The sequence below is a fragment of the Rhipicephalus microplus genome, chromosome X (genome assembly GCF_043290135.1).
Source record: "Rhipicephalus microplus isolate Deutch F79 chromosome X, USDA_Rmic, whole genome shotgun sequence".
Classification (NCBI taxonomy): Eukaryota; Metazoa; Arthropoda; class Arachnida; order Ixodida; family Ixodidae; genus Rhipicephalus; species Rhipicephalus microplus.
The window spans coordinates 474,681,344-474,706,505 of record NC_134710.1 but is presented as its reverse complement, the minus strand read 5'-3'; the positions used below and the strand labels follow the sequence as shown (position 1 = coordinate 474,706,505).

At 44.4% G+C, this 25,162-nt stretch overlaps 1 protein-coding gene across 3 annotated transcripts in view; it reads left to right on the top strand.

Annotated features, from left to right (window-relative positions):
- wds (WD repeat-containing protein wds) overlaps nt 1-25,162 on the top strand; it is a 180,005-nt gene that overhangs the window by 18,578 nt on the left and 136,265 nt on the right. For all 3 annotated transcript variants that reach the window (XM_075881426.1, XM_075881425.1, XM_037413056.2), the window contains 2 exons: nt 5,166-5,262; nt 20,467-20,540. In XM_075881426.1, coding sequence (XP_075737541.1) covers nt 5,166-5,262; nt 20,467-20,540 — 171 coding nt within the window. The remainder of the gene's footprint in view (nt 1-5,165; nt 5,263-20,466; nt 20,541-25,162) is intronic.

Here is a 25,162-nt window from a genome sequence, read left to right as displayed (position 1 = left end):
ATCTAAGCATGTCTAGAAGGCAACAGTTCACTTGGCAAACTACAATTGTGACAGCTTTTGCAACAATGGCTTCTTTGCATACATTAACAAGTGAATTATTGTCTGGGATATCAAAAGCGTGGTTATTCAGCAGTGTCGTCATGAATTCATGGCACAAAAGTTGAAGTGCTTAGCTGTTCTCTTGCACTTCAAAACAGGGAAGTCCACAATCGTGTTGATATATGTTCCGTACTGGTTTCTAGTGGCTAGGAAACGGACATTTTGTGAAACAGCATGATGTTGACAGACTGCTTGAAGCCTTTCAAGAAAGACACTAGCTCTGGCTGGAAACATTGCTTTCGACAGCTGAGCGCTTTGGCATGCACCAGCTCAGCTACAGTGCATGCCATGTCACTCAGTGCAATGCCTATAGCGTTTCTCAGGTTAAGAGCTACGTTCGAGCAAGGTTGCCTGTTGGCACTAACCCTGGTTGCACAACTATATCTTACCGACACCAGAACAATAGTCTTCAAAGTCATCAAAGCTGGCAGTAGTTATTGCTTTACACTTTTTGATAGCCTTTCTCTGGCTGCATTGAAGTTCAATGCTGTACTTTTGAATACGTCTATTGCAACATACCTTGGCAAGTGCAGGCTTCATATACAAGTACCAGACGAGGATTAGCTTCAGAGCACCCTGGGCACAGCTTCCTTGTCGAATTTTGGTGCTGCCTTCGAAGCCAGGGGCAAGTGATGCCCACTGCAAATGATAGAGTAATTTGGTGCTGTGTTTGTCTCCCACTTTTAAAACCCCAAGATCACCAGTAGCCATTGTTGTCACAGCTTGAAGTTGACAGAAATCTCAAGGAATACTCTAGTGTCCTTGTTTTTTGCATTTGGTGTCCACATAGACATGCAATAGTGCCTCATATAAGCGCTGTCTGTTCACAAAACAGCTGCAAATTACACTTCATAACATAACATCAGGGGTGGAACAGCTGTGCCTTTTGTGTCATGGTGCACCAAACATGTTTACATTTGCCATTCTTCAATGAACCACCCCTATTTCACCAAAATTGGGGATCAGCGCCGAACTGCGATGCAGCACCAGAATTTAGCTGCAAGGTGCGACAGCCACCAAGCTCCGTGCTTGATAACATGGCTAAAACATCGCATTTTCAGTTTCATTGAGCTGTTATATTTTAGGTTTCATCAAGGCTGTAATAGCTCGCGCAGCAGCTGTGAGCTTTGATTCTGAGGGCGTGGTTGTGATCACTGGCCCGCACGCTATTTTGACAGGTATCAGTACAAATGGCTCATAAATCTGTCCATGTGCTGTACTCTCCAATTGAAGAGACTGTGCGAAAAGAGCATCTCTCCTTGGTGCGGCCGTATTCTCTTACGCCACCGTTTTGTAGAGTTACACGGTATTAGATCCAAGAGTTAGTTGCCTGCTTTAATTTATATAACATTGCAATTAGTTGCTATCAGATTCATTGCTTTGTCATTTTGGGGAAACTGATTTTTAATAACTGGATGCAGTGTTCAGAAAATAAAGAAATAAAAAAAAAAAGACCAATGGTGCTCAAAAGAATCGAGAAGTGGGGGTGGTGTCCAGTTCTCAAAACACCCTAGCTAAGATGAGCATAGGACTTCTAATAGAGTGAGTCCACGTATTTTCGTTCATTTCGTCGCTGTGCTCCATTATGCAGCACTTATCAACTCAGCATAGCTGAAAAAGTCAGTTTCTCAGGTAAGGCAAAGCAATCGATGTGATACCAACAAATTGTTATACAAAGTTAGGCTGGGAGCTAACTCTTTTGGCTCCTATCTCATGAAATTATACAAAACGTCAGTGTAAGAGAATACGGCCCCTCCAGGGGCACTTTTTTCACAGTCTATTAGCATTGAGAGTGCAGCACATAAAAGTGCATGCGAGCCGCCTGCTGATGGCTGTTGCGTCCATGGAGGTGTAGTGGTTATGTTACTCGACAGCTGACCCGAAGGTCGCAGGAGCGAATCTCTGCTGCGGCAGCATCATTTGCGATGAAGGTGAAAATGCTTGGGGCTCTTGCTTTAGGTGCACGTTAAAGATTCCCAATGGGTCAATGTTTCTGGAACCCTCCACTACTGTGTCTCACAATCATATCGCAGCTTCAGGATGTTTTGCCCCAACAAGTATTATTCATGACTGCCTACATAGCGCATGCCAGTGATCGCGATCATGCCCTTAGAAGCAAAGTTGACAGTTGCTGCTCGAGCGATGTACCATGTACCCTGTTTCACCCCTGTGACATCTTTCTGTGCACGCGGACACCACCAAATAAAAATTTTCTTGCTTAATACCCGCAAATGAGTACGACAAGCATGTACAACACTGGTAGGCATGGGACACTTCATGCTAGTGCTTCATGCTCCACAAGTGGCAGGCACAGACGTATAAGAAAGGGAGACATAGATGAGCGTAATGTACTGGAGGGGCTTTATTGACTGACGTAGCCTTTATAAGGGAGGCATTGTTAGAAGCTCATATAGGGCTCCGTTGGCTTTCGCAGGAAGTCCTTTAAGTCTGATATTTGATTTGATTTCTTATGAGAGGTTTCTATGTTAAAGGGCACAAGGTTGGGTTGGTGTGGACGCATACCTGGCTTATTTGTCACTAAAGGCTGTGAGATGTTCCTGCGTGTGGCCCACGCAGATCGGTGGCCCCTTTAGTATATATTTTCCTGTATAACCATGGGTAGATCATGCTGTTGCTTCTGTAGTAGTTATAGTTTAATGTCTTCGACTGCATCATGCTGTTGCTTCTGTAGTAGTTATAGTTTAATGTCTTCGACTGCAGATGTGTCGAAGGTCTAGTAGTTTGCAAATCCTAAGGTCAGATGTGGACTCTTGATAATCCTTTCATGGTTCTAGAAGCAATGTTATTCGTTTGGTGTATTCTTTTTGGTAAGGAATCAGTGTGCATTCGCACCAACCCTTCATTGTTAGAAAGTCCCTGTTCGGAAATTTGTCTAATTTACCAGTTGAACCCTATGCTGACTTCTGTGATGGAGCCGGGAGATGGTGACGCTCTAGAGGTTACTCTGCAGTCGGTTACCCGTGCTACTGCTCTCTTAGCATTGCCTGGGTTTAGTGCAGCTTCATAGAATTGGGCTGCATTTGTGTACCTTAATTTATATTCACGTAAAGGACTGGGGCTTGGAGTTGAATGGACACTGTAACCAAGTCTCTCAAATACTTTCCCACCTGTGGTTGTTTGGAGGAGGTGCTTTTTCTGCAAGATGAGTAGAGCTTCAGCTAATTTTTCAGAAGTCCTAGGTCCAGAAGTTTCTCACTGGTGGGGTTCTTTGGTATGTGCAATGCAGTTTTGTGTACCCTTTGGTTTGAAGGTGGGTGGGTGAGGACAATGTATTTGCTTTTCTGTACTGTACTAAATTTTGTTCACTCCACACATGTGAGTTTATCTAATGATTCGACGCAAGGAAAGTTTATCGTGCCAATGTTTGGCAACCATGAAGCATTCAATATAGGAGAGGGAGATGCGTGGCCCTGCTATGTTGATCACACCTCAAAGTTTTCTTTATCGCCACTGGCATTGCTGGAGAAAAAAGTAGTAAGTGTTCTGGAGCACTCGAAACTGCCATGTGAATTGTGCCAAGACATATTTGGGCACTTGGTAATGGCTTCTCTCCTGTGTTTATGCTGCCTTCATCACACCCATCATTTGCATTTTTCCACCATTTCACCAGCACTTGTGCTGCCTTTTTTCTGTCTTGCTCTGTTGATATCTGCCAAAGTAATTGGTAGCTCAGCAGATATATTCAATCTCGTGCAGCCAGAGTTAAAGGACAAAAAAAACTTTGTGTGCGAGCCAACTATAGAAGCTAACAAGTTAAGGCTGCTGTCTAGGCTGCTTAGATTCAATGTTCTGCTACTATACAGTGTTTTTATTGCTTTTTTTTTTCATCTGCAAAGACAGCTGTGCTAAACTGTGGATATCTGTTGAGTGAGTGCCCGTTATGGCATGAGTCTAATTATTTGGTAGCCACTGCAATTTATACCGAAGCTCAATTACAGGAACTTGATTGCTCTAGGCAGTCAGAAATTTCACTATTGGAAAAAAAAAAAGAACCTGTTACAGTGACTGCCATTTCATCTGCTTCAGCAGATCGCTAATCGACAGGAGAAGTAACAGAATCTTTTTCACAGTAAAGTTGAATGCTTTGAAAGTAAAATGAAAAGACTGAAACACAGTAGCTTGCTAATAAGGAAATGCCCCAGCAACTGCATTCTTACTGATAAGTTTTGGGATTGTTAAGAACTTGAGGAAACTGTACATTATCAATCTAATCTTTTGTATTTCTAGCACAACCAAACTATTTATAGTAGTTTAAAAGTAATGTTACAGCAAAAAATTCTGGATTCGGGAGCTGCTATGAATCCTTGAAAAAATGATTTACAGGGTGCTTCAGAGTTCTTGAAAAGCATTAAATTTTGGCTTTTGAAAGTTGATGCGCTCTGTACTAGGGTTGGCTTGCTGGTCTTCTCTATACAGTATATTATTTCATGCTTGGTTAATTGAAACGAATGTCAAATATTTGGTTGGATTGTTTAAAAGCTGGCCAATTCAGAAGACAGCATTCTCCTGATTCATACTTGTTGCTCACCAAAAATATTACTTGTCTTTGTTTTTTCCTCATTTGTACAGTACGTTTCACTGTTAAAAGGAACGCTTGAGTGAGCATATGTCATACTGCTAGGTCCCCTAACTGCTCGTGGATCAGGAAACATGGTTCATGCACAGCTGCCATCTGTCAAGAGCAGTCGCAACATTAAACCACCAGTAATGTGCAAATCTAAGCCACTATGTTTTTCCAAAACAGGAAAATTCGGATAGGCACTGCAAGCGAGTGTTCCCTTTAGCGGTGGACCTGTCTGGACATCTTTGAGATGGTGGCTATAGTGGTTGACCATTTCTGCCTTTCCGGGTTTAACGCTTGTCATAAAACGAAATTCCCCCTTGAGTTTGCGGTATTATTATCCAGAATGTGCTGAATTCAAATGCTCACCTGGTCAGACAGCTTGAGCAGCATTTTTGTTCCAATGTCACAAAGGAAAAAATGAATGCACCATAAGTGATTGCATTGCGCACATTTTGTGAACCTTGTGAAATATGTTGTGCAGAAGCCCAATTACTCCCTGAAGTTTACCCTTGCTGGCCACACCAAAGCTGTCTCGTCGGTCAAGTTCAGCCCCAATGGAGAGTGGCTTGCCAGTTCTTGTGAGTGTGCACCATTCTCTGACTCTACTAGTAGTACAAGGAATGACGCTCACATTCTGTGAATACTATACAGTCGTGGTTGAACAGCATCTAGATACTGCCGGGCACACTGGGTATTTTTATTTCCATCCTCGTACACATGGCATGATTTATCTCAGTATCTGTATGTCTGATACATGCACTAAGTATGTCCTGTGTCTTAATGTGCATAATGCCGCTATTCCAAAATCACCGTGTAGAACGGCCGAACCCCCCTTCCCAAGCTGCGGCCGCTAAGCCACCTGAATAAACTAAAGGCAGTGACGTTTTATGGTTTTATCCCCAAAGTCCTCCAGCGAGGGTAGGCAAGAAGTTCTGTTTGCTTCTACTGGCTGAGTGGAGTCAAGTGCTTGTGCTGGCATGTTCTTCACAATAACAAGTGTCCATGCCTGCATGGCTTCATGCTTTCTAGATTTGTTTTTTTGCTGCATTGGTGCCATCGTTGGGGGCCACTGTGCTGTGCTGGGCACACCGGTGCTTTTTTCGCTCCAACTTTGATGCCTCTAAAGCATTACTATTGAAGTTTCTTCTGCATGATGCTGTGTTAGGAAGCATGCAAGGCTGCCTTGTGTCTAGTGGCTTCCACGCATCGGGATTTGAATGTTCTCGAGGATTAAAGTTTGACTTGCATGTAGTGGGATTATCCTGTATGCAAATTGCCGTGTTTACTCGAATATAGGCCGACTCTTATTCTAAGCTCTAAGGTTCAAAGCCCGGGGAAAAAAAACAAAAAAAACTTACCTCGAATGTGGGCCGAATGTAACAGCAAGGACAGCATTCGCAAAGAGAAAACATTAAACATGAAGATGAAACAAAGCAGTTGCTTCTTGATGCAAATAACTTGAGAAGCATAGTCTCTGGTCCTGTTGTGTGTGTTTCATTGACGTCGTTATTTTTGCGCTGCTTCTAGTTTGATGCCGCGCTCATTCCGAGTCGTCGTCGCTGATTTATTTGTCGCTGTCATCAAACAGTGCGCGATCCTCAGTGCCATCAAGCGGCAATGGATGTGCTACACATCTTAAAAGAGTGCACAATCAAAATTTCAGGGTTGTCCCCCGCTGCAGCCCTCCCAGTGGCGCATATTTTTTTGCCCCACTCCTAAGTCCCGTGTGGCTTGAACGTTGGACGGCGACTCCACTGCTAGGACAACTTTCCTTTTATAAGCGGCACCTCCTGTTTGGCCCCATTGAATTATGCCACACACAGACCACTCGAAGCGCGACTTGAAATGACAAACGGCTCGCCTCAACACTCGCCACAAAGATCAAAATGGCGACCAGCTGTTTACTTGGCTACTAACGACTATAATACCATCTAGGTGGCGCTAGTTGTGCACCACTTTTCTTCATGAAAAGTGGTGCATTTTTCAAAATCCTTGAATATAAGCTGACCCTGTAGTTTGATGCAAAGATATTAAAAAAAAAACTGTTGGCCTAGATTTGAAAAACACGGTAGATTCTAGCAGATATTGCACCATCAATAGTGAGTGTTTACCTAATGGTGTATATCTTGGTGTACAGTATCTTCGGGTTCTTCCTGTTATTGAAAGAGCTTTTTGAAATGATAATGTACAGTAGACTCTCAGTAAACGGAACCTTAAGGAACCATGAAAATAAGTTCCATTTAACAGGAGTTCTGTTTACTGAGAGGTGAACATGGCTGCAGAATACAAGCACGAAACCAAGCATTGCAGAGGCAATAGATCTATATAAGCATAGTTCCATTTAAGGGGGGACGTGGTTCTTGGGGCTCTCTCATTTATTTTTGAATCAAGTGTGACAAAAGTTGGCATGCTTAATTAGTTTGTTCTCCAAATTCTAAAAATGTAGTTATTTTTTCTGTAGCTTCATTAGTTAAATAAATAGTCAAGATAACAATGTCTATTGTTCTTACCATAGTAGAAAAATAACCACCTGTCAAAAATCTTAAATAGCATAGGGTTTGACAGTAGAAAGTATAAGACATGCAACATAAGAAGCACTTTTTTGAATGGGTCATTATTTCTTACTTTACAGTACAGTAAACTTCATAGCCCTGAATATGGCCATTCTGTTGTCACACAAAAGACTAGTTTGAAAAACTTGCATTAAGAGAAATCAAAATCTGCTTCCTATGTTGTGTGCTCCAAACATATAGCTTCATGCTGCAAAGTAAAATATTCTGCTATCTGTAATAGTTTCAGATATATTGCATTAATTTTCATGCAGGGTGTACTAAATTGCCATTTTGAGAAAATGAAGAAAACAAAAAATTCTAACATTTTTAACTGTAAAAACGTATGCAATTATAATTACATAGCCATTGACATATAAATGAATGCTAGAAAGCCTAAGGAGTGCAATGCTGCAAGCTGATCGAAAATTGAACAAGTACTTCTCGAATTACAGCACAGTAAAGTTCATTGCATGTAACCAAGTACAGAAATTCTAATATTAAAATAAAGAAAATGAAGCTGCCCATTAAAAATAGGCTCCCAGCATTGTTTTTTGTGCACATTCAGCTACATTGTGCAAAAACAGTTACAGCTCTAGTTGTCCTAGGTCCACTTTTACCGAACAAGCAAAAGAAAGTGGTCAAAATCTGCTTCGAGAATAATGCTGTTAAAACTTAATTTCGCCGTTTCATTTTTACGTAAGACTTACGTAATTTCGCCGTTTCTTTTTACGTAAGTTTCTTTTTACGTAAGACTGCTGCATTTTCGAGTGGACATCGCGACAAAGTTGCGAACACGTCGTTAAAAGCAGTGTACCTGTTGCCAGTAGCCTCCATTGCGAGGGCCGCGAGCATGTTCACTGCGAACGGATTGACTTTCTGTTGTTGGTCGACGCGCGGCGTACTCCACTCTGACGACCCGTCGCGCAGTTCAAGGTCCTTGCGTCAGGCGGGAGGAACGACAACATCGGCGGGTTTAGCGATAAGACTGCACTTCCGTTCCGTAACTACAAAGATTGATATCTCTGGTAGCTTCACCTCTCATTTTTACTTGCCGTCCTCTAACTGATGAGGCTGCAAAACACAGCCGTTCTCAGTAACGTTGTCGGCAACCAACAGGCTCGTACGTGAGTTAGGCCTACACCGGTGACTCGGCACAATGTTGCTTGATCTTTTGGCTTAGAAATGTCCAAGTTCAGCACAGAATGGCACGCTCTCAACTGGAGCGGGAATGTATGTTTTAGAGAATATGAGAACACGTTAACAAGTTGATAGTGCTTCAACCACCACAGTTTAGACTATTTTAGAAGTAATTGACATTTCAGTGCCCAAAGTAACTTCAGCGGTATGCACCAGAAATCAACATCGGTGCATGCGCCGCTCCCGCGAATGAACATTCGCGTCTAGCATACTGTACGTCTATCATAGGCGTGTGCAGGATTCTCCTTAAGGAGGGGGGGGGGGGGGGCAAAAGTTTGTCCCAGTGCCCCTCCCCAGGGCTGACTTAGCACCCCCTCCCTATTATGTTAATATATGGAGTGGAGTTGACATTGAGCTCTCCCCCCCCCCCCCCCCTTCTCTCTGCGGTGTATGAGGCGTGGCTGCCCTCCTGATCAGGTTTACAAACCACCGGGTTTCTACACCTGCACTACCAAAGTTACTAACAATATCTTGCATATGCTGATACCTTCAGTATATTTACACAACATATTTTATATCAGTCAACTTAATAATCACGCCTGCAACTTCATGATCTGACAGACTTAAGTCAGTCATAATACTACAATTGAGGCCAGAGTAGCAGGCCTTCGGCTGATGTGTGTGTTCGAAATATCCTCTAATGCAACAAAGCACACCTGGTTCTTATTGATACAACTGATATTGGCCATAAGATAGGAACCAAATACTGCGTAGAATGCCTTCAGGCATTTTTCATAGTCGAAATGTGTTCTAATGCAACTAACTGTGCCTGACACTTCATGATGTGACAGATATCGGTCATAATATTGCAACTGACCCCTGTATGGAGGACTTCTGGGCGTTGTCTTTAGTCAAAGTATTCTCTAAAACGACAAATGACACCCAACTGTTCATGAAGTCACAGATAGCGGTCATAATATTAGAACTGAAACCTTAATGCAAGACTTCTGGACGTTGTCTTTAGTCAAAGTATTCTCTAAAACGACAGACGACACCCAACTGTTCATGAAGTCACAGATATGGGTCATAATATTAGAACTGAAACCTTAATGCAAGACTTCTGGACGTTGTCTTCAGTCAAAGTATTCTTTAAAACGACAGACGACACCCAACTGTTTATGAAGTCACAGATATCGGTCATAATATCAGAACTGAAACCTTAATGCAAGACTTCTGGACGTTGTCTTCAGTCAAAGTATTCTCTAAAACGACAGACGACACCCAACTGTTCATGAAGTCACAGATATCTGTCATAATATTGGAACTGAATCCTTAATGGAAGACTTCTGGACGTTGTCTTCAGTCAAAGTATTCTCTAAAATGACAAGCGACACCCAACTGTTTATGAAGTCACAGATATAGGTCATAATACTGGAATTAAACCCTTCATGGAAGGCAGCCAAAATGTTCTTCAGCGCAATAAAACACACCCGACACATCATGATGCAACAGATATTAGTGACCAGATTGGAACCGAGCACAGCGTGGAACACTTTTGGATGGTATATTTATTTATTTTCAAATACGGCTGCTCACTGTGAGGCTACTTCAAAAGTGACGTACATATATACAAAATAAAAGGATTTAAACAGTAATATCACATTAAGTGTGCCAAGGTAAACAAATATCACTACCCTTGAGTAATAAATGAGAGAAATAGGACATTACTATAATACAAGTGCCTCCAAAAAGTCATACACACTGGTATTAGAAATCAAACCAAGTAGATAAATCCAGTGTTTCATAACTTTATTTGAATGTGTTAGATAGCACTACAAATGACTTCTAAACTGGGTGGTGACTGCGGATCAGTGCTGTGTTGAAGACTTCAGCACTTTGCTGGTAGTCTCTACAAATGACTTCTAAGCTGGGTGGTGATTGCGGATCAGTGCTGTGTTGAAGACTTCAGCACTTTGCTGGTAGTTTAAATATCCTTTAACATCTACAGAATGCATCTGACACTTCTTGATGAGACAGACATTGGTTTGAGATTACAGCCAAGCACTGTGGCTTTCACATGTCATGAATTGTCAAAATATCCTATAATGCAATAAAGCATGCCAAAAATTTTTGATGGGACAGATACCGATCAAAGGATTGCACCAAAGCACCGTACAGAAGTTTTGGCAAGTTTTCCAACAGAACTAAACTGAATATGCTTAAGTGCATGCGTATATATAATCCAAGTTAATGCATATACTAAAAAACTGAACAGAAATGAAGGACTCCTTGAAAACACATACAAATATTGAATGTTCGGAACCATCGAATATCTTCAGCTCATTACAGTCTGGAGGAACAGATAAATACATGCACAGCTCTGAAAGGTCTCATAAGTCACACGAGGTACTTTTTGCATTTATTCTATACAAAGTGATGTACCATACTAGTGCACCTTCATTCATTCTGTGCATACATGTGGTGATCTTCTCTTCCAACAATCGTGTCATCGTGCAGCTGATTTCAAATCAGGGGCTTCTCACAAGGTTTTCAGTTATCTGTCCAGCTGTAAACAGAACGCGCGTTATGTTATAGTAAACTGTAAAACGACGGAGAAGCGCCATTGTATGTCTATAGCTATGACTATCAGAATGAACTATAAATTAAGAATGTGTGTGTTAGAATGCCTCCAAACAATGTATGTGCTACTGAGCGTGGCAGAGAAGCAGAAGAAGCGAGAAGTGAAATAGCAGGCAATACTAGCAGCACTTAATCATGCAACTTTCTTTTTCGATCACCACAGCAACGCACGCTCGAGTTTCTGCCTTGTACGTGAATGGAAATGAGACCGCTGACAGCTCAATGTGTCAGCGTCGCTGGTACCCGACACGAAGTTACATTTCACTGCTACCAGCCAGCGCACGCTTGTTATTAGCTTGGCAACACACGAAAACGATTAGCACCGAAGCCAACGAATGTTTCCGCGTCATACAATTCGCGAATACACTTATATAAGTACGTACGTTTTCACATCACAGAAATGTTCTGGCTAGTGCGAGGTTCGCTTTCAGCGATAAAGAATACCGATGTTGAAAACAAACACAGTGCAGATAAAAACTCCTCCGTATGAACTACGCGATATTTCGGGTGTCGTATATGGTGTCTATGTTGCAACGGAAACTACCGTAGAGTTTTTTTCAGCCGATGTGCCTCGCATGTGCTGGTTCATACGAACTAGATGGTAGAGGCCTGCGCTGGATGCAGATGACACCGATTTGAATTGCCTCCGCGGTAGGAGAGGGCTCACGCTCAAACCTTCGAACATCCGAAGTCTGTTTACACTCGTTTTTAGCACAGAAAGTCACAGATCAAAGCACAAGAACACCGACATGCTCCTTTCGCTCGGCCGACGATCGCACACGGGACCGGCGCTAGCATAGCCGGCTGGCATTTGCTGGATTTGTCGGCGTCGCTCGAACTCGGCACAAAACCGCGTCACGCTGGTAGCACTCGCAGTAGTTCGTCGTTTCATTGTCGTTCTAGATTACGAAGCGGTCATTCAGGAACGTTTGGACTAGTTTTCATGCTTGCTTTCAGCACTGTGCTGTGCCTTCGAAGCGGCGGCCATTAGGCACAGCATTCGGAGTCATCGCGGCCTCTGGTTGGTTCGCGCGCGGCCTCTGGTTGGTTGGCGCCGCTGTACGCGTGGTGACGTAGCGTACATGAAGCGAAATATCAAGCCCGGCTTGATCCTTCGCGCCTGCCCGCGTATGCCCCTCCGACGTCGACGCCGAGAAGCGCATTTGACGCGTTGACGCGAGCGTACCCGTGCCAGTGGTTGGCACTTTAACGTAGCGGCGTACGCGTGCCGCAGCCTTGCGGTAGAGGTTCTTGAATGAGGAAAGTGAAGAGAAAAGCGCGGAGCTGTTATTGTCTTTCAATACAAAGGCACCGACACGGCTTCGCGTGGGGGAAGGGGGAGTGGGAGGTAAAGATTGAGGAGGAAAGTATACGAGGGAAAGGATGCAGACGACTGTTTCGAACGCGGCCCGCGCTGCCGCCGAGAAAGGGAAAGCAGTCAGGTGAGCCGGCATGGGCACGCCATGTGCGCGCTTTAAACCCGGACTCACGCCGCAGCCTTGCAGCTTGCAGTCGTTGCAGTCTCTATGGTGTCAACGGCACACTGCGCACTTGTTGCAATCTCCTCTCCCGCAGCATCGGCAGGAATCAGTCGTTGTGCTCGCAGTGTTCGTGCGTTCGGAGTTAGGCCTGTCGCGTGCTGTGGTGCGCGACAGGCTTAACTCCGAAAGGCGGAGCTCACGGATGTGGAGATTGTCGCCGAAGCAACTGCTGAGCAGCCAAATGAAGACTCTGCCGAGGTGGATCCCGCAAGCGCTGATGGTGCCCCGCTCCCGACATCAGCTGAGGTCGTAGCTGCCTTGGCCCTTGTGCGCCACCACTGCGGCGCAATTGAAGGCACCGGCCTATCACTTATGGATCGCCTGGACTATATTGAGGACGCAGTCGTCAAACACGCCATGGCCAACAAAAAGCAGGCTCACTCTTTTTCAATATTTTAAACCAACATAATAAGTACTATGTTTGAATCTCCAATTGAGTATTTACTGCACCACGCTTGAACGGTTCGTTGGTTGTTTTCAGCAAGCTGTTGACGCATTTTTTTCGTGATTTTTTTATATCGAATTCTGGATATATCGAACTATTTCGCGATCACCGCGCCGTTCGATATATCGAGGTTCGTCAAATTGATTTTGCACCAGAAATAATGACGCTAGAAGCTAGAAACTTCTCAGATAAGTGCAAAAGTAGGCGCAGATTTCGAAAATGCAAGCTTCAAAAAGTCGTTTTTTTTTGCAATTTTTGGCCTTCTAAGTAAGACCCGTGTCCCTCTTTAACAGATTTTTGCTTACTGAAAGTCTACTGTAGTTCCCAGCTCAAGTGCTTTCTTACGGAGCTGTCGTCTCTTTGCATCCCACACATTACATGTGCTTTTTTGTCCCCTTTTACTGCCTGTTTACTGCGGTGTGTCTTTTGTAACGTCCTGTCAAAGTTGATTTTCTGGTTTATTGTTATTTTTCTAAACTATTCACTCATTCAAAGTATTTACATGTTTCCATTCCAGTTAAGCAGAGGGGATATTGCAGACAGAAATCATATAGTCAGGGCATGGCTTGAGCATACAGTAGCAAAAGTGTCTTGCAATTTAGTCAAATTCCGAAATTCAGTTATCATTACAATAAGGAACAAAAGAAAGGAACTTTAAAGCAGCACCGACAAAGTTTTTGTACTTTTTTGTTTTGTTGCATTAGGTAGCTTATAAACCACTTATCACGCCGGAAAACATTGCGCAATTGCACAATGGTTATTTATTTAGATATGTTTTTGTTTTTACAGCGCCCAATGTAAGTTTCGGTTTCAAAGAGCTTTGAGGTAAGCAGGAGCAGTTCCGGGGGCAAGGTAAACACTGGTGGCCACGGCACTATACAAAACTGTGGGTGAGGGGAGCACCGTGCGCGATTGCGGCTGCCGCAATGACAGCCAGCACACACGAAGCCACAGGCACACATGTTGTGAGAGAGAAAGAGAATAAACTTTATTTGGCTATGGAGCTGTTCTGCAAGCGCTGTTGTGCAGAACGCTTGTGGATGGGTCCTCAGTCCAGGACTCCTGCTGCATTTGCGGCCCGTCTGGCACGTTCAACTAGCCAGATCTGGTTGTCCGCTTCTCGGCTGGACAGCGCAGCTTCCCACTGCTCTGGCGTGGTGTTGTGTGGTATACTATGGTTTCTTGCCACACCAGGGACACGTGTCTCTGCATTGTGTTGGATGTATTTTACTGTAAATGTGTAAGCATGGGTATGAATTTGTAGCTGGTGCCAGGATACCGACTGCTCCCTGTCCAATTTCCAGTGGGGGTGGGGGGATATCGCCTTCTCGTTTCTTTGAAATGCTGCAGACTGTCCCTGTAAGAGCAGGCTACTGTCTCGAGGCTCCCATCCATCGATCTCTCTCGGCTAGTGTATCCTCGAGATATGAGATCGGCCTCAACATTCTCGGCAATACCCTCGTGCCCTGGGGCCCATATTATTTGGTGTTTTTCGTTGCTCATACCGCCGGTGTTTGAGATTTCGGCGGCTTTCCAGCCTACCCTACCATTTGTGTATCCCCAGCAGGTGTCCTGAGAGTCCGTGATTATTACAAGCGATAGCCCCGATCTGTTGCCTTCGGCGATCGCTAGAGCGTCGGCGGCCTCCTCGGCATCTAACACGATGCAGTCCTTCAGTGATGCGCTGACATTCTCCTTTAATTGAGCGTCGATCATCGTCACCACAGCGTCTTTTCTGTTCATGTATGTAGCAGCATCAACATAGACGACATTTTTTTTTTTTGTTCTGACAGGTCTTGGTAATGCTCTGCGCCCTGGCCCTGTGCCTGCCCTGGTGATCCGTAGGGTGCATGGGCTTAGGATTAGGAGTGACCTTGGATGTAGATCTGATCTCATCCGTTCTGTCTACTGTGCAGTCTAGTTCTCGTATACTATCTTGGTAGCCTAATCTCTGGAGGAGGGCTCGTCCTGTCATAGTGCGCTGTAGTCTAGTCTTTTGAGAGGCAAGCTGCGTCTCCATGTGTTCATCATGGGTATTTGTTATGCTGAGGTCTGTTAATTTTGTGGTTGCCGTGCTTGTTAGCAGACCTAGGGCAATCTTGTAAGCCTTCCTGAGGATTGCTTCCACTTGCTCCTTTTCTCTTTGATTTAAATGCTGGTAGGGGAGGCTGTAGGTGGTGCTCTTACAAGCTTGAGGGTGTCATCTTCCTTGAGGTCGTTTCTTCTGTTGGTTATGCGCGTGATCATTCTCGTTATCTGGGCCGCCAACCCAGACAGCAGTCTGATTGTGTGGTCCGTCCTGTTTAGAGATTGAATGCACATTCCCAGAAGCCTTAATATCTGTACTTACGGTATGCAGACCTCGGCCAGTGTGACTGTAAGGTCGACCTTATCGTTCTGTCTGGGCCTGCGCACCCTGAGTATTTCTAACTTTCCAGGTGAACATCACAGTCCTCTTGCTTTTGCGTACTCTTTCACACAATTGGCAGCCACCTGTAGTCTCTCTTCCTTGAGTTCCAGTGAGCCCTCCGTCGTCCATATGGTGATGTCATCAGCGTACATTGCATGCCGGATGCCATCTATAGCGTTCAGTTTCTCTGCCAGCTCGACTATCGCAATGTTGAACAGAATAGGTGAGATCATGGGCTCTTGCGGCGTGCCCTTGTTGGGCAGCCTGAACGTGTCTGACCGCAGGTCGCCCATCCCTATGGTCGAAGTCCTATCAGTGAGGCAGGCCTTGACGTAGCCATAGATTTTTTTCCCGCAATTCAAGTTGGTTATTGCCGATAGTATGGCGTTATGGCTGACGTGGTCAAAGGCACCTTTGAGGTCAAGAGCCAGTAATACATGTTCTCCATACTTAGAGAGGTTGCTGAGAACTTCCTGTTTGATGAGAAGTAAGACATCTTGCGTTCATAGCTTTAGATGGAACCCAAACATTGTGTGAGGCATGAGGTCGTTATCTTCCAGGTAGTTTTGCTGCCTGATAGTGATTATTCGTTCATATAGCTTCCCTAAGCACGAAGTCAGTGAAATAGTTTGTAGGTTTTCTAAGCTCGGCTTTTTGTCTGACTTTGGGATGCTGATGATCTGCGCGGGTTGCCACTCCATTAAAACGGTCTCTACTTCCCAATGCTTGTTCAAGAATTACGTGATATTTAATATATTCCGGCCCCAGGTTTTTTAATATTGCATTGCTGATCTTGTCTGCTCCGGGTGCTGTGTTCCTTACGGCCATTCTGACTGCCGCGTACACCTCTTCTTGTGTAAGAGAGTTTTTCGTTTTTGGCACCTCGATAGGGGTTCGTGCAGGCATCGATGTTCACAGGCCTGAAATATCGTTCCCTGACCTTACCTAGCAGCTCCACATCATTACCTTGGAAGTTAGGGGCGATTTTGTATAGCGTCTTGTTATTTTGTGTTTTGCACTTGGTTTGATCGATCATGTTTCTCAGCAGCGCCCAAGTATTGGCAGTCCCTAGCGTGCCCTCGAGCGAGTCACAGAATTTGTTGTTCCAGTTTTGCTTCGAGAGCTCTTGCACGTATTGCTCTGCCTTGGCCATTAATGCAGCAATTTTTCGTTTCAATTTTCTGTTGCCTTCTGTCTCCTCTATCTCATGGTCTTGCTTCTACGAGCTTCCCATAGGCGTAGAAGGTAATTGTCAATTTCAGGAATGGTGTCCGTCCTTTCCACTGCCTTTGTTGCCCTTTGGTACGCCTCGTGGATCCCTTTACTCCATTCCGCAATCGCTTGAATCGGTTGCACTTCGCAGTCTTGTCTAAAGGCATTCCAGTTTGTTATTTTTGCCTGTCCGAGTTTTCTTCGGTGGCAACTGACATCCAAAGAATAAAGTTGTCGCTGCCAAGGTTCTCTTTAGTGTTTTCCCGATATACGTCATGGGTGTTTTTTTACAAATGTGAGGTCTGGGCACGTATCTCTGCTGACACTGTTCCCCATTCTGGTCCGCTTCGTGAAGTCCGTTACCAATTCGAGGCCTGCGTGTGCTGACACTTGAGCCAAATTCTTCCCTTTGCTTGTTTCTTTTACATATCCCCAGCTCTTGTGTTGCACATTAAAGTCTCCTAATACCACCAAGCCGTTTTTCTTGGCTAACTTGCTCGCTGCTTTTATTAGTGGCTCGAAATCAGGGTTTCTTTGCCTAGGTGGACTGTACATGTTCAGAATAAACAGGCTCCTCTTACCTCTCTTGTGCGGTATTAACTCTAACACGTGCTTGATGTCAGTGTCTAGTGCCGGGTGTTGGATTGCTGTTATCCCTCTGTCTGGCTCAAGAATGCGTCTTAACTTGTTAGGCTGTGAGAATAACCAGTCTCCTGCAGTGGTACGATATCGGGCCTGACAAGGTTCGTCTGCATGTATTGCCGAAGGGTGCTTTGCTTCTTGCGGAATCCGCGGCAGGTCCACTGCCAAATTTCTAATCTTTCTGTGTTTCCCTTAGTGTTACTGGCCATTATGCATGGTTGGACTCACTGTTGCTTCTGTATGGGAACGGAGGCCTATTGTGTGCCTTTTTCTTGATTTTCTCGGTGTGGAGTTTCTTCCTGAGAGCACTCTTCACATTGCAAAGTTGGCTTCGAAATTGCTGAAGCTGCTGTGTCAGTTGCGACTGCGTCTGTTCTTGTTGCAGCTGCAGTTGCTGTAGCTGTTGTTCCAACGGTGGTTGGGCTGTTTGTGCGCTTTTCATGGAAGTGGTCTGGTTCACCCTCGGAGCGGTCGCCGGTGAAATGTGCATGTTCTTTCCAGAGTTCCCCTTCCCTGCTGTGGTGCACATTTCACCCTGGCCGACCGCGTCCATATCTCTGTCTTTGATAACTTTAATCAAAATTATCTACCTTGCGGGTGAGTTGGTTGCATTCGGCGCGCGTAACTTCGAGCTCCCGGCTGATGCTTGTGCATTCGTTACATTTGTATATGGCTTGTGTTGTGTGTGTTCACCGGAGCTGTGGTATTGGCAGCTATTCCTGCCCAGCCTACCTTTTTGGTTTTCTTGTTTTTTTGCTTTTGTTGGTTTCGATTTCCTTCATCCTGCTGCTGCCTCGTTGTCGACATCGAACGGGATTGGCTGCGGATCACGGAGGTGTCCCCCTCAGAGCTGAACCATCGTTGCTTGTCTTTCCCATTGCTGCCGTCCTTGCGGCTACGTCGGGTATTCCTCCCGCCATCTTTTATTTGGTTGTGATTGCGTGGGCGTCTTGTCTTTTTCAGGCGGTCTTTGCACTCGCGAGCGCGAGTGAGATGCACTTCACTACATAGCATGCACTTGGGCACACAAGTATGCCCCGTTTCAGAGTTGCACAGTTGGTACTGTTGGCACACACACAGTTCTGGTGTCGGGCAAATGTCCGAACGGTGACCCAGTTTGAGGCAAATGTAGCAGACCTGCCTTGTGAGTCGGTAGAGGTGACAAGGTTCCCCACCTCCGTAGTGGTTCACGAACCTCGGTACCTCCTTCCCATCGAAAGTGATCACCACTGTCTTGAATTTTCCTAGCATTTTGGCTTGTAAGATAGTGACCCCTTGTGTGTGGTCTCGAAGGTGCGCTATGAGCTCCTCGGGTGGTGTGCCTGCGTCGATGCCGTGAACGACTCCGTCCGGGGTCGCTATGTATGCGTTCACCTCGTACGACTTGCTGTCATGGGTCAGCTTAATGATTCTTTGTGCGAGATTAGCAGCTTCCTCCTGGGGTGTGCTAGCAATGATGATGTTCGAGCCGTTTCGAAGCCTTACAAGAAGGTCTTCATCCTTGCATGCTTCGCCGTTTCCACATGCAGCGGCGATGGCTCGCGCCACTTGATGGTTGGTTAAATCCCGCACGATCAGTCCTTGCTTTGGCCTGATGATCACTTTGATGTCGTTCTTCGGAAATGGAGGAAATTTTCGACGGAAGGGCCACTTCGTTTCCTCTTTGCTCTCTAGAGCATTCCTTCCGACATTGGAAGTGACATCGTGTTGATTGTTTCGATGTTCTCTAGAAACTTCCACAGTCCCAGTCGCTGTAGTTGTGTTTCCTCGCTTCAGCTTCTTGCGATTTCGCTTGCTCAGGGCAAGCTCTCAGTTTGAGTTCAACTCATCATGCGTTCTTGGTCGATCGGTAGTCCTGCGGCCTGTATTTTCTGCATCTTCGTGCGAATCCATTTCAGAGGTGTCACTCGTGGCAGGCGAACTGACTTGACAGCCACATAGTCCAGCGGAAAGACCTACTTGTTCCATATCCATTCGTTTCCTTTGCCAAGCCTAACCACGCCTAGGCTTTGCACCCCTGTGTATTTCCTATGGTGGGATCCATAGTGCACTAGGCTTAGCTCAGTTGCCCCCGCTTCAACATTTCAAAGGCTGATAAATGCCGGAAAATAGCACGCACAGTCTCGAGGATTATATCCAAGGATGCCGGTTGTTGGTGTCTGTTCGTTCTCGCCAACCTAGTGGTGCAGTGATGGTTTTGTCCGAAATGACACGTAGCACAAGTGCAAGGCGTGTGCCAGCAGCCAGGCAACAGAAACTCGTGATATAGGTTTGTTTACATTGCCCCTGTGCTGATGTCGACGTCGTGAGGGGCTCTGCATCTCACTCAGTCACGTGGCCTGCTTTCCGAAAATGATTTTGAATATGTTCTAGGCTATATTTGCCCTTGATATCTCGTAAGATGTTTTGTATGTCTCCACATAAAGCTATCTCGCTCATTATCCCTCCTTCGAAGTTTTGTGTCAGTGTTCCTTCAAGGGCGTCAGGCGCTGACTGACATTGCCACATTTAAATGCACATATATACCCCATAAAGGAGACCGGGAGATGGCTGCCTCGATAGCTGAATTGATTGAGCATTGGATGTGTTATTCGAAGGTTGCAGGGGCAGCTCCTGTCTGTGACAGGCTATCTTTTGTCCAATTTATATGTTCTCATTTATATAATATTTATTACTAATAACGACACCTATATTTCATTGGCATCATTTTCTGTACTATCTCATTAATATTAATGAGCAACATGCAGCTCTTGTGATGATAGTTTCCGGCAGCTATTTATTTTGATTCACTGTTAGTGGAGGTGCAGCCTACCGATTGTCTCTGACAAGTAGTTGTCACTCAGTGATAAGTGCCCTGTTGCTTGTCATTTAACAGTTTTTCACGGGAAACTTTCATGAACGTAAGGTGAGTATTCTATAACGAGAGCATTTATTGGCAGCCGCCAAATGCAAGTGACAGTGTCATTGCATCAAAATACTGGTGTGCAATGGTTGTTCACTATACGTCTCTTAGTGCACTGGTGCACAGGTAGCTTTGCTGATGTTTTATTGGACAGGTTCTTGTGCTTAGATGGCCCTCTTGATTTTGTGGCAGTGATTTATTGGTTTGTTTGGTTAGAAAAGCTGGTAGGCAAAAGTAGGCATGTTGAAGAAGAAAGTGTGAAAACAGAAGCACGCAACTCTGCATGTTTTGATGTCTGCAGCGGCTGACAAACTGATCAAGATTTGGGGTGCCTATGACGGAAAGTTTGAGAAGACCATCTCGGGGCACAAACTCGTGAGTATTTTATTTTTGTTCTGTCACTTCAGTAAATTTCCAAGTGACATTTCTTTTTGCACATCATGCTGTATAACTCGAGGCGCATGTCAGAGATTATGCGATTTTTTTTCTTTAATGTAAGATTCGGGGTGTCTTTAATGATTCATTTCTCTCTTTAATATGTGATTGAAGCACTTGACCCCAGCAAGTCCTGAATATTAGTGTAGTTTCATCATTATAGAGGGTATATGTGTATATGTGTGTGAGACTTCAAGCTTACTATTTTAATAAACTAATATTGTCATGTGCTTTACTCAGTCATAAAACACCAATTGGATCTGTACACCCATTTTCATGCATATGAGTTTACTGTTGCACCAGACAAGAATGAAATGCACCAGAAAGACAACAATGAAAAATTTCTCATTACGGTTGTACTAGTCATTTAGTTTCAATTAATATGGCAGCATTAACAGATGGAGGCACTTCAACACACTCACTAATAGTTCATCAGGGAGCAGTTACTGCTGGCTGCAAGCACACAACCTGTGTTTCCTGGCTAATCACCCCTTTGGGTAAATGTAGCATCACATGCAAGCATATTTATTTGTCATCTTCTGTTGAAAGCATTGCAGTACTTCCATTCTTTATGGGCCCATGTGCTTAGATTTGGGTGCACGTTAAAGAACCCCAGCTAGTTGAAATTTCTGGAGCCCTCCACTACGGCGTCTCTCATAGTTGTATGCTAGTTTTAGGATGTTAAACTTCACATATCAATCAATCTATCAATCAATCAATCAGTATTTCCATCTTGTAACAGAATCTCGGGTTGGTTAGTCTTTTTGAGCATGGTCACATACAGTCAAATCTTGTTATGGCGAGCCTCAGTATAATGATTTTTTCAGATTAACGACATTTTCGAAAATCCCCTTTCAAATGTCCATTGATTTAGTGTAAAAATATTTCACTACTATGATTTTCAGAATACTGAATGTTTCAGAATAACATATTGAATTTTAACGCGAGAAATTCCGGTGTCGGCGTCGTTGGTTGTGAGCGAAAAATCATCATCCTATGCTTGACTGAAAAATAGAGAAAGATGAAAATAAAATAAATAAATGACGAAAAAACCCTGGAGCAGAGTGGGGATTGAAGGCAGGATTGCTTGGGTCTGAATGGGGATCAAACCTCGGTCGTTTGCATGGAAAGTGGATGCTTTACCACATGGCCGCGCTTCTTCTTGTGAAAACAATGTAAAGAAGTTCCTCTGCTCGGAAATGCAGTTAAAGTAGCTTTCATGCTTCACAAACACATGCATCCTGTATACTTGCTTCACCATGCAACATGAAATATTGCAGTAATAATGTGTGGTACAAGCGTCCATTGCCAACGGGTGTCAGAATATGACTATCATAATGGATCCGCGGTTGAAAGCCGGTACCCCAGTACAAAAGGCACACACGCTACTGCGCCTATTCTCTTAAAGCCACGTATAGTGGTTCATAGCAAATTGATTGATTTATATGTGGGGTTTAATGTCCCAAAACCACCGTATGATTATGAAAGGCGCCGTAGTCGAGGGCTCCGGAACTTTCGAGCACCTGGGCTTCTTTAACGTGCACCCCATTCTGAGCACACGGGCCTACAGCTTTTTTGTCTCTATCGAAAATGCAGCCGCTGCAGCCGGGATTCGGTCCTGCAACCCTTGCATAGCAAATTCGAAAAGGTTTCATGGACTAAGTGTATGAAATACGCACTAGGAACAGGATGTCACTATCGCGTTCAACTCCTAAAGGCGAAGCTTTAGGGTCTCCTAATTTTTATCCTCCTTGGATCTTCGCACGACTTCAAAATAATGACTAGCGATATTGAAAAGTTACTCGCGGCTGTAAAAATTACGCTCAGCTCCATAGCTGCCATTATCATCAGAACGCTAGCGTAGATCTGCTCACCCTATTAAAATGTGCAACAGCCCTATAATCTTCGCATGGAACTTGTCTTTCGCATCAGGCTTCGCCCTATTGTCTTTGTTTTCATCGGACAGTTGACCTGCTTTGCTGGTCTCTAGTCTTTTTGTTGGTGGTTGAACGTTCAGGATGAGCTCCGAAACCAGCACGAAAGGAATGGTACGACAGTTAGAAATGTGACCCAGAGCGACCTCTAGGATGAAGTAGCCAATGATTACTCGTGCATGCTTCACTAACGCTTGAAGACTATGCGTAGTGCGACGACGAAGCGTGTATGCGAGCTTGGTTGATGAGTGATAAGATTCGTACCATTTGCCGTGATAAAGAAATGGTGATGAAAGTGAAGATGATGCTGAACCAGCATGTGCGAACCAATGTGAAGGATCGGTATTAAATGCTGGTGCTTGTCAGTGTGTAACAAGGATGCGCACGCTTGAGAGTTTTCAGCAGTCGAGCTGCCCAGATCAGTCTCCTCTTCAAGTAAATGTGCACCGGTTCCACAATATTCCTTGTTTGTTGTTTTTTTTTGCGCTTATTAGAGCATAACATGGTCGTGAATGTATACACAACACAAGTAGGCAACTCACGTGTTTGCCTGCATGATTATTGCACATTGATTTTTAATACTTTCACTACGGCTTTTTTCAAAGTTTCAAATGATTTTAGTGGTTCCTTGAGATTTGTTGTATCAGGATTTCGTTGTATAAGCAAAATGCAAGAAATAATCAACTGTCAGCATACCCATGGCATGCCAGTAATACCAGACAGGGCTCATGACTAAGGAAAGACTTACCTCAGGCACCTGGTCCCCATAATGCTGAACCTAATAAATTTCTCTCACTGGCTGTTCAACAATTTAAAAACTACATGTCCATGAATAAATAATTTATTGAAATGAATTAACAAAAACAACAGACATGTTTGTGCTTTTTAGTGAAATTGTATTCTTTAACTTTACTTGAGTTGAATATGAAAATAGAGATTTGTAGTGCCGCACAATTCTTATGAAAAATGCCTGAACCTCTCGCATTCATGTGGGCTATGTGCCAGTTTGACAACTTCGTTGAGTCAATGGAGTTGTGGGGTTTTGATTGCCATCTATTGGATGGCCTTTCAAAAGGCCATGTGTCACACAGGTTTTAGACTTGGCCTAAATTTCGTGTATTTTCATTCATTGGTACAGTACCATCAGTACCGTATTTACACGATTGTAGGTTGACCCATTTTGTCTTGCCCCGCCGCGGTGGTCTAGTGGCTAAGGTACTCGGCTGCTGACCCGCAGGGCGCGGGTTCGAATCCCGGCTGCGGCGGCTGCATTTCTGATGGAGGCGGAAATGTTGTAGGCCCGTGTGCTCAGATTTGGGTGCACGTTAAAGAACCCCAGGTGGTCTAAATTTCCGGAACCCTTCACTGCGGCGTCTCTCATAATCATATAGTGGTTTTGGGACGTTAAACCCCACATATCAATCAATCAATCAATCAAACCCATTTTGTCTTAATTTGAAATTCGTAGTTGGGGGGGGGGGGGAAGTCGACCTTGAATTGAAAACGAGTTTCGGTTGTGAAGTCATTCTAAAAATAATCTCCACGTAGTTTTGCAAAGCTAGCTTTCCTGCACAGCTTACAAGTACTGCCGTGAAGCCACTTTCGCACATCGGTGGCTTCATGATGTGTCAAAAAGTTTAAAAAAAAGTTAAATGTGCTCGTGCTCCTCTCTTTTTTTATGCTATGCCATTTTTGGGGTTAGACCTGCATTCGAGTAGACTTACAATATGGTATTGCAGTGGTAGAATACCACAGTGCTAGAGTGCTTGGCTCAGCAGCTTATCTGCAAGTTGCATGTATGATCCCAGCTAGTGTTATTCTACTTTATCATTTTTACACGTCTTTTTGAGCATTGATTTGTCTGTGTAGAGAAACAAAATTCTTGTTTTGGCAAATAACACTGCGCACCTGCGGTCTCAGACGTCATGAGAATGCAGGGCCTTTCAGAGCATTCTCATGCACCCCTAGGTCGAAGTTTAAGCTAAGCCATCCTTCAGACATACTGGCCCAAACGTAAACGTTCGATTTGCCGTGGCCAATTTGAACTGACTCACGGCTTTTCATGACAAGTTCAGAAATTGTGAATCTCGTTGGCGTTGTCCACATATAGTTTGAGAGGCAGAAAACCACATTGAATAGTTTGTGACGTTCCTCGCATGGCATATGAACAGTAAAATGTAAGTGGAGTTCAAATGGCTACTATGCCTAAGTGTCTCATTGTCCGCTGCACTGCTGCTACACTGTGCACACCAGTGCTATGTCGGCTTTGTCAGTATAGAGGGTGCATGAAAATATAGGCGACTCTCAGTAAACAGAAATCTGTGAAAGAGAACTGCTGCTTAAATGGAACAACTGTCTGTGATGCGATTGGTTTCACTTGAATGCTCCAACCCAGCTCGCCTCTCATTGAACGGAACTCCTGTTAAGTGTAACACACTTTCCTGGTCCCTTCAGGTTCCATTAGATAAGAGTCTACAGTAGTGAATTGCTTCTATGTCTCTCTCGCACCCTTTGAAACTAACAGCTTGGTTCAGAGGTCGCCATTGGCACACTGCTGAAATGAATGGTAAGATGCAGCACATCGTGAACTGGTTCATATTGTGACCCTGGGTGCCTTATTTGAGCCGT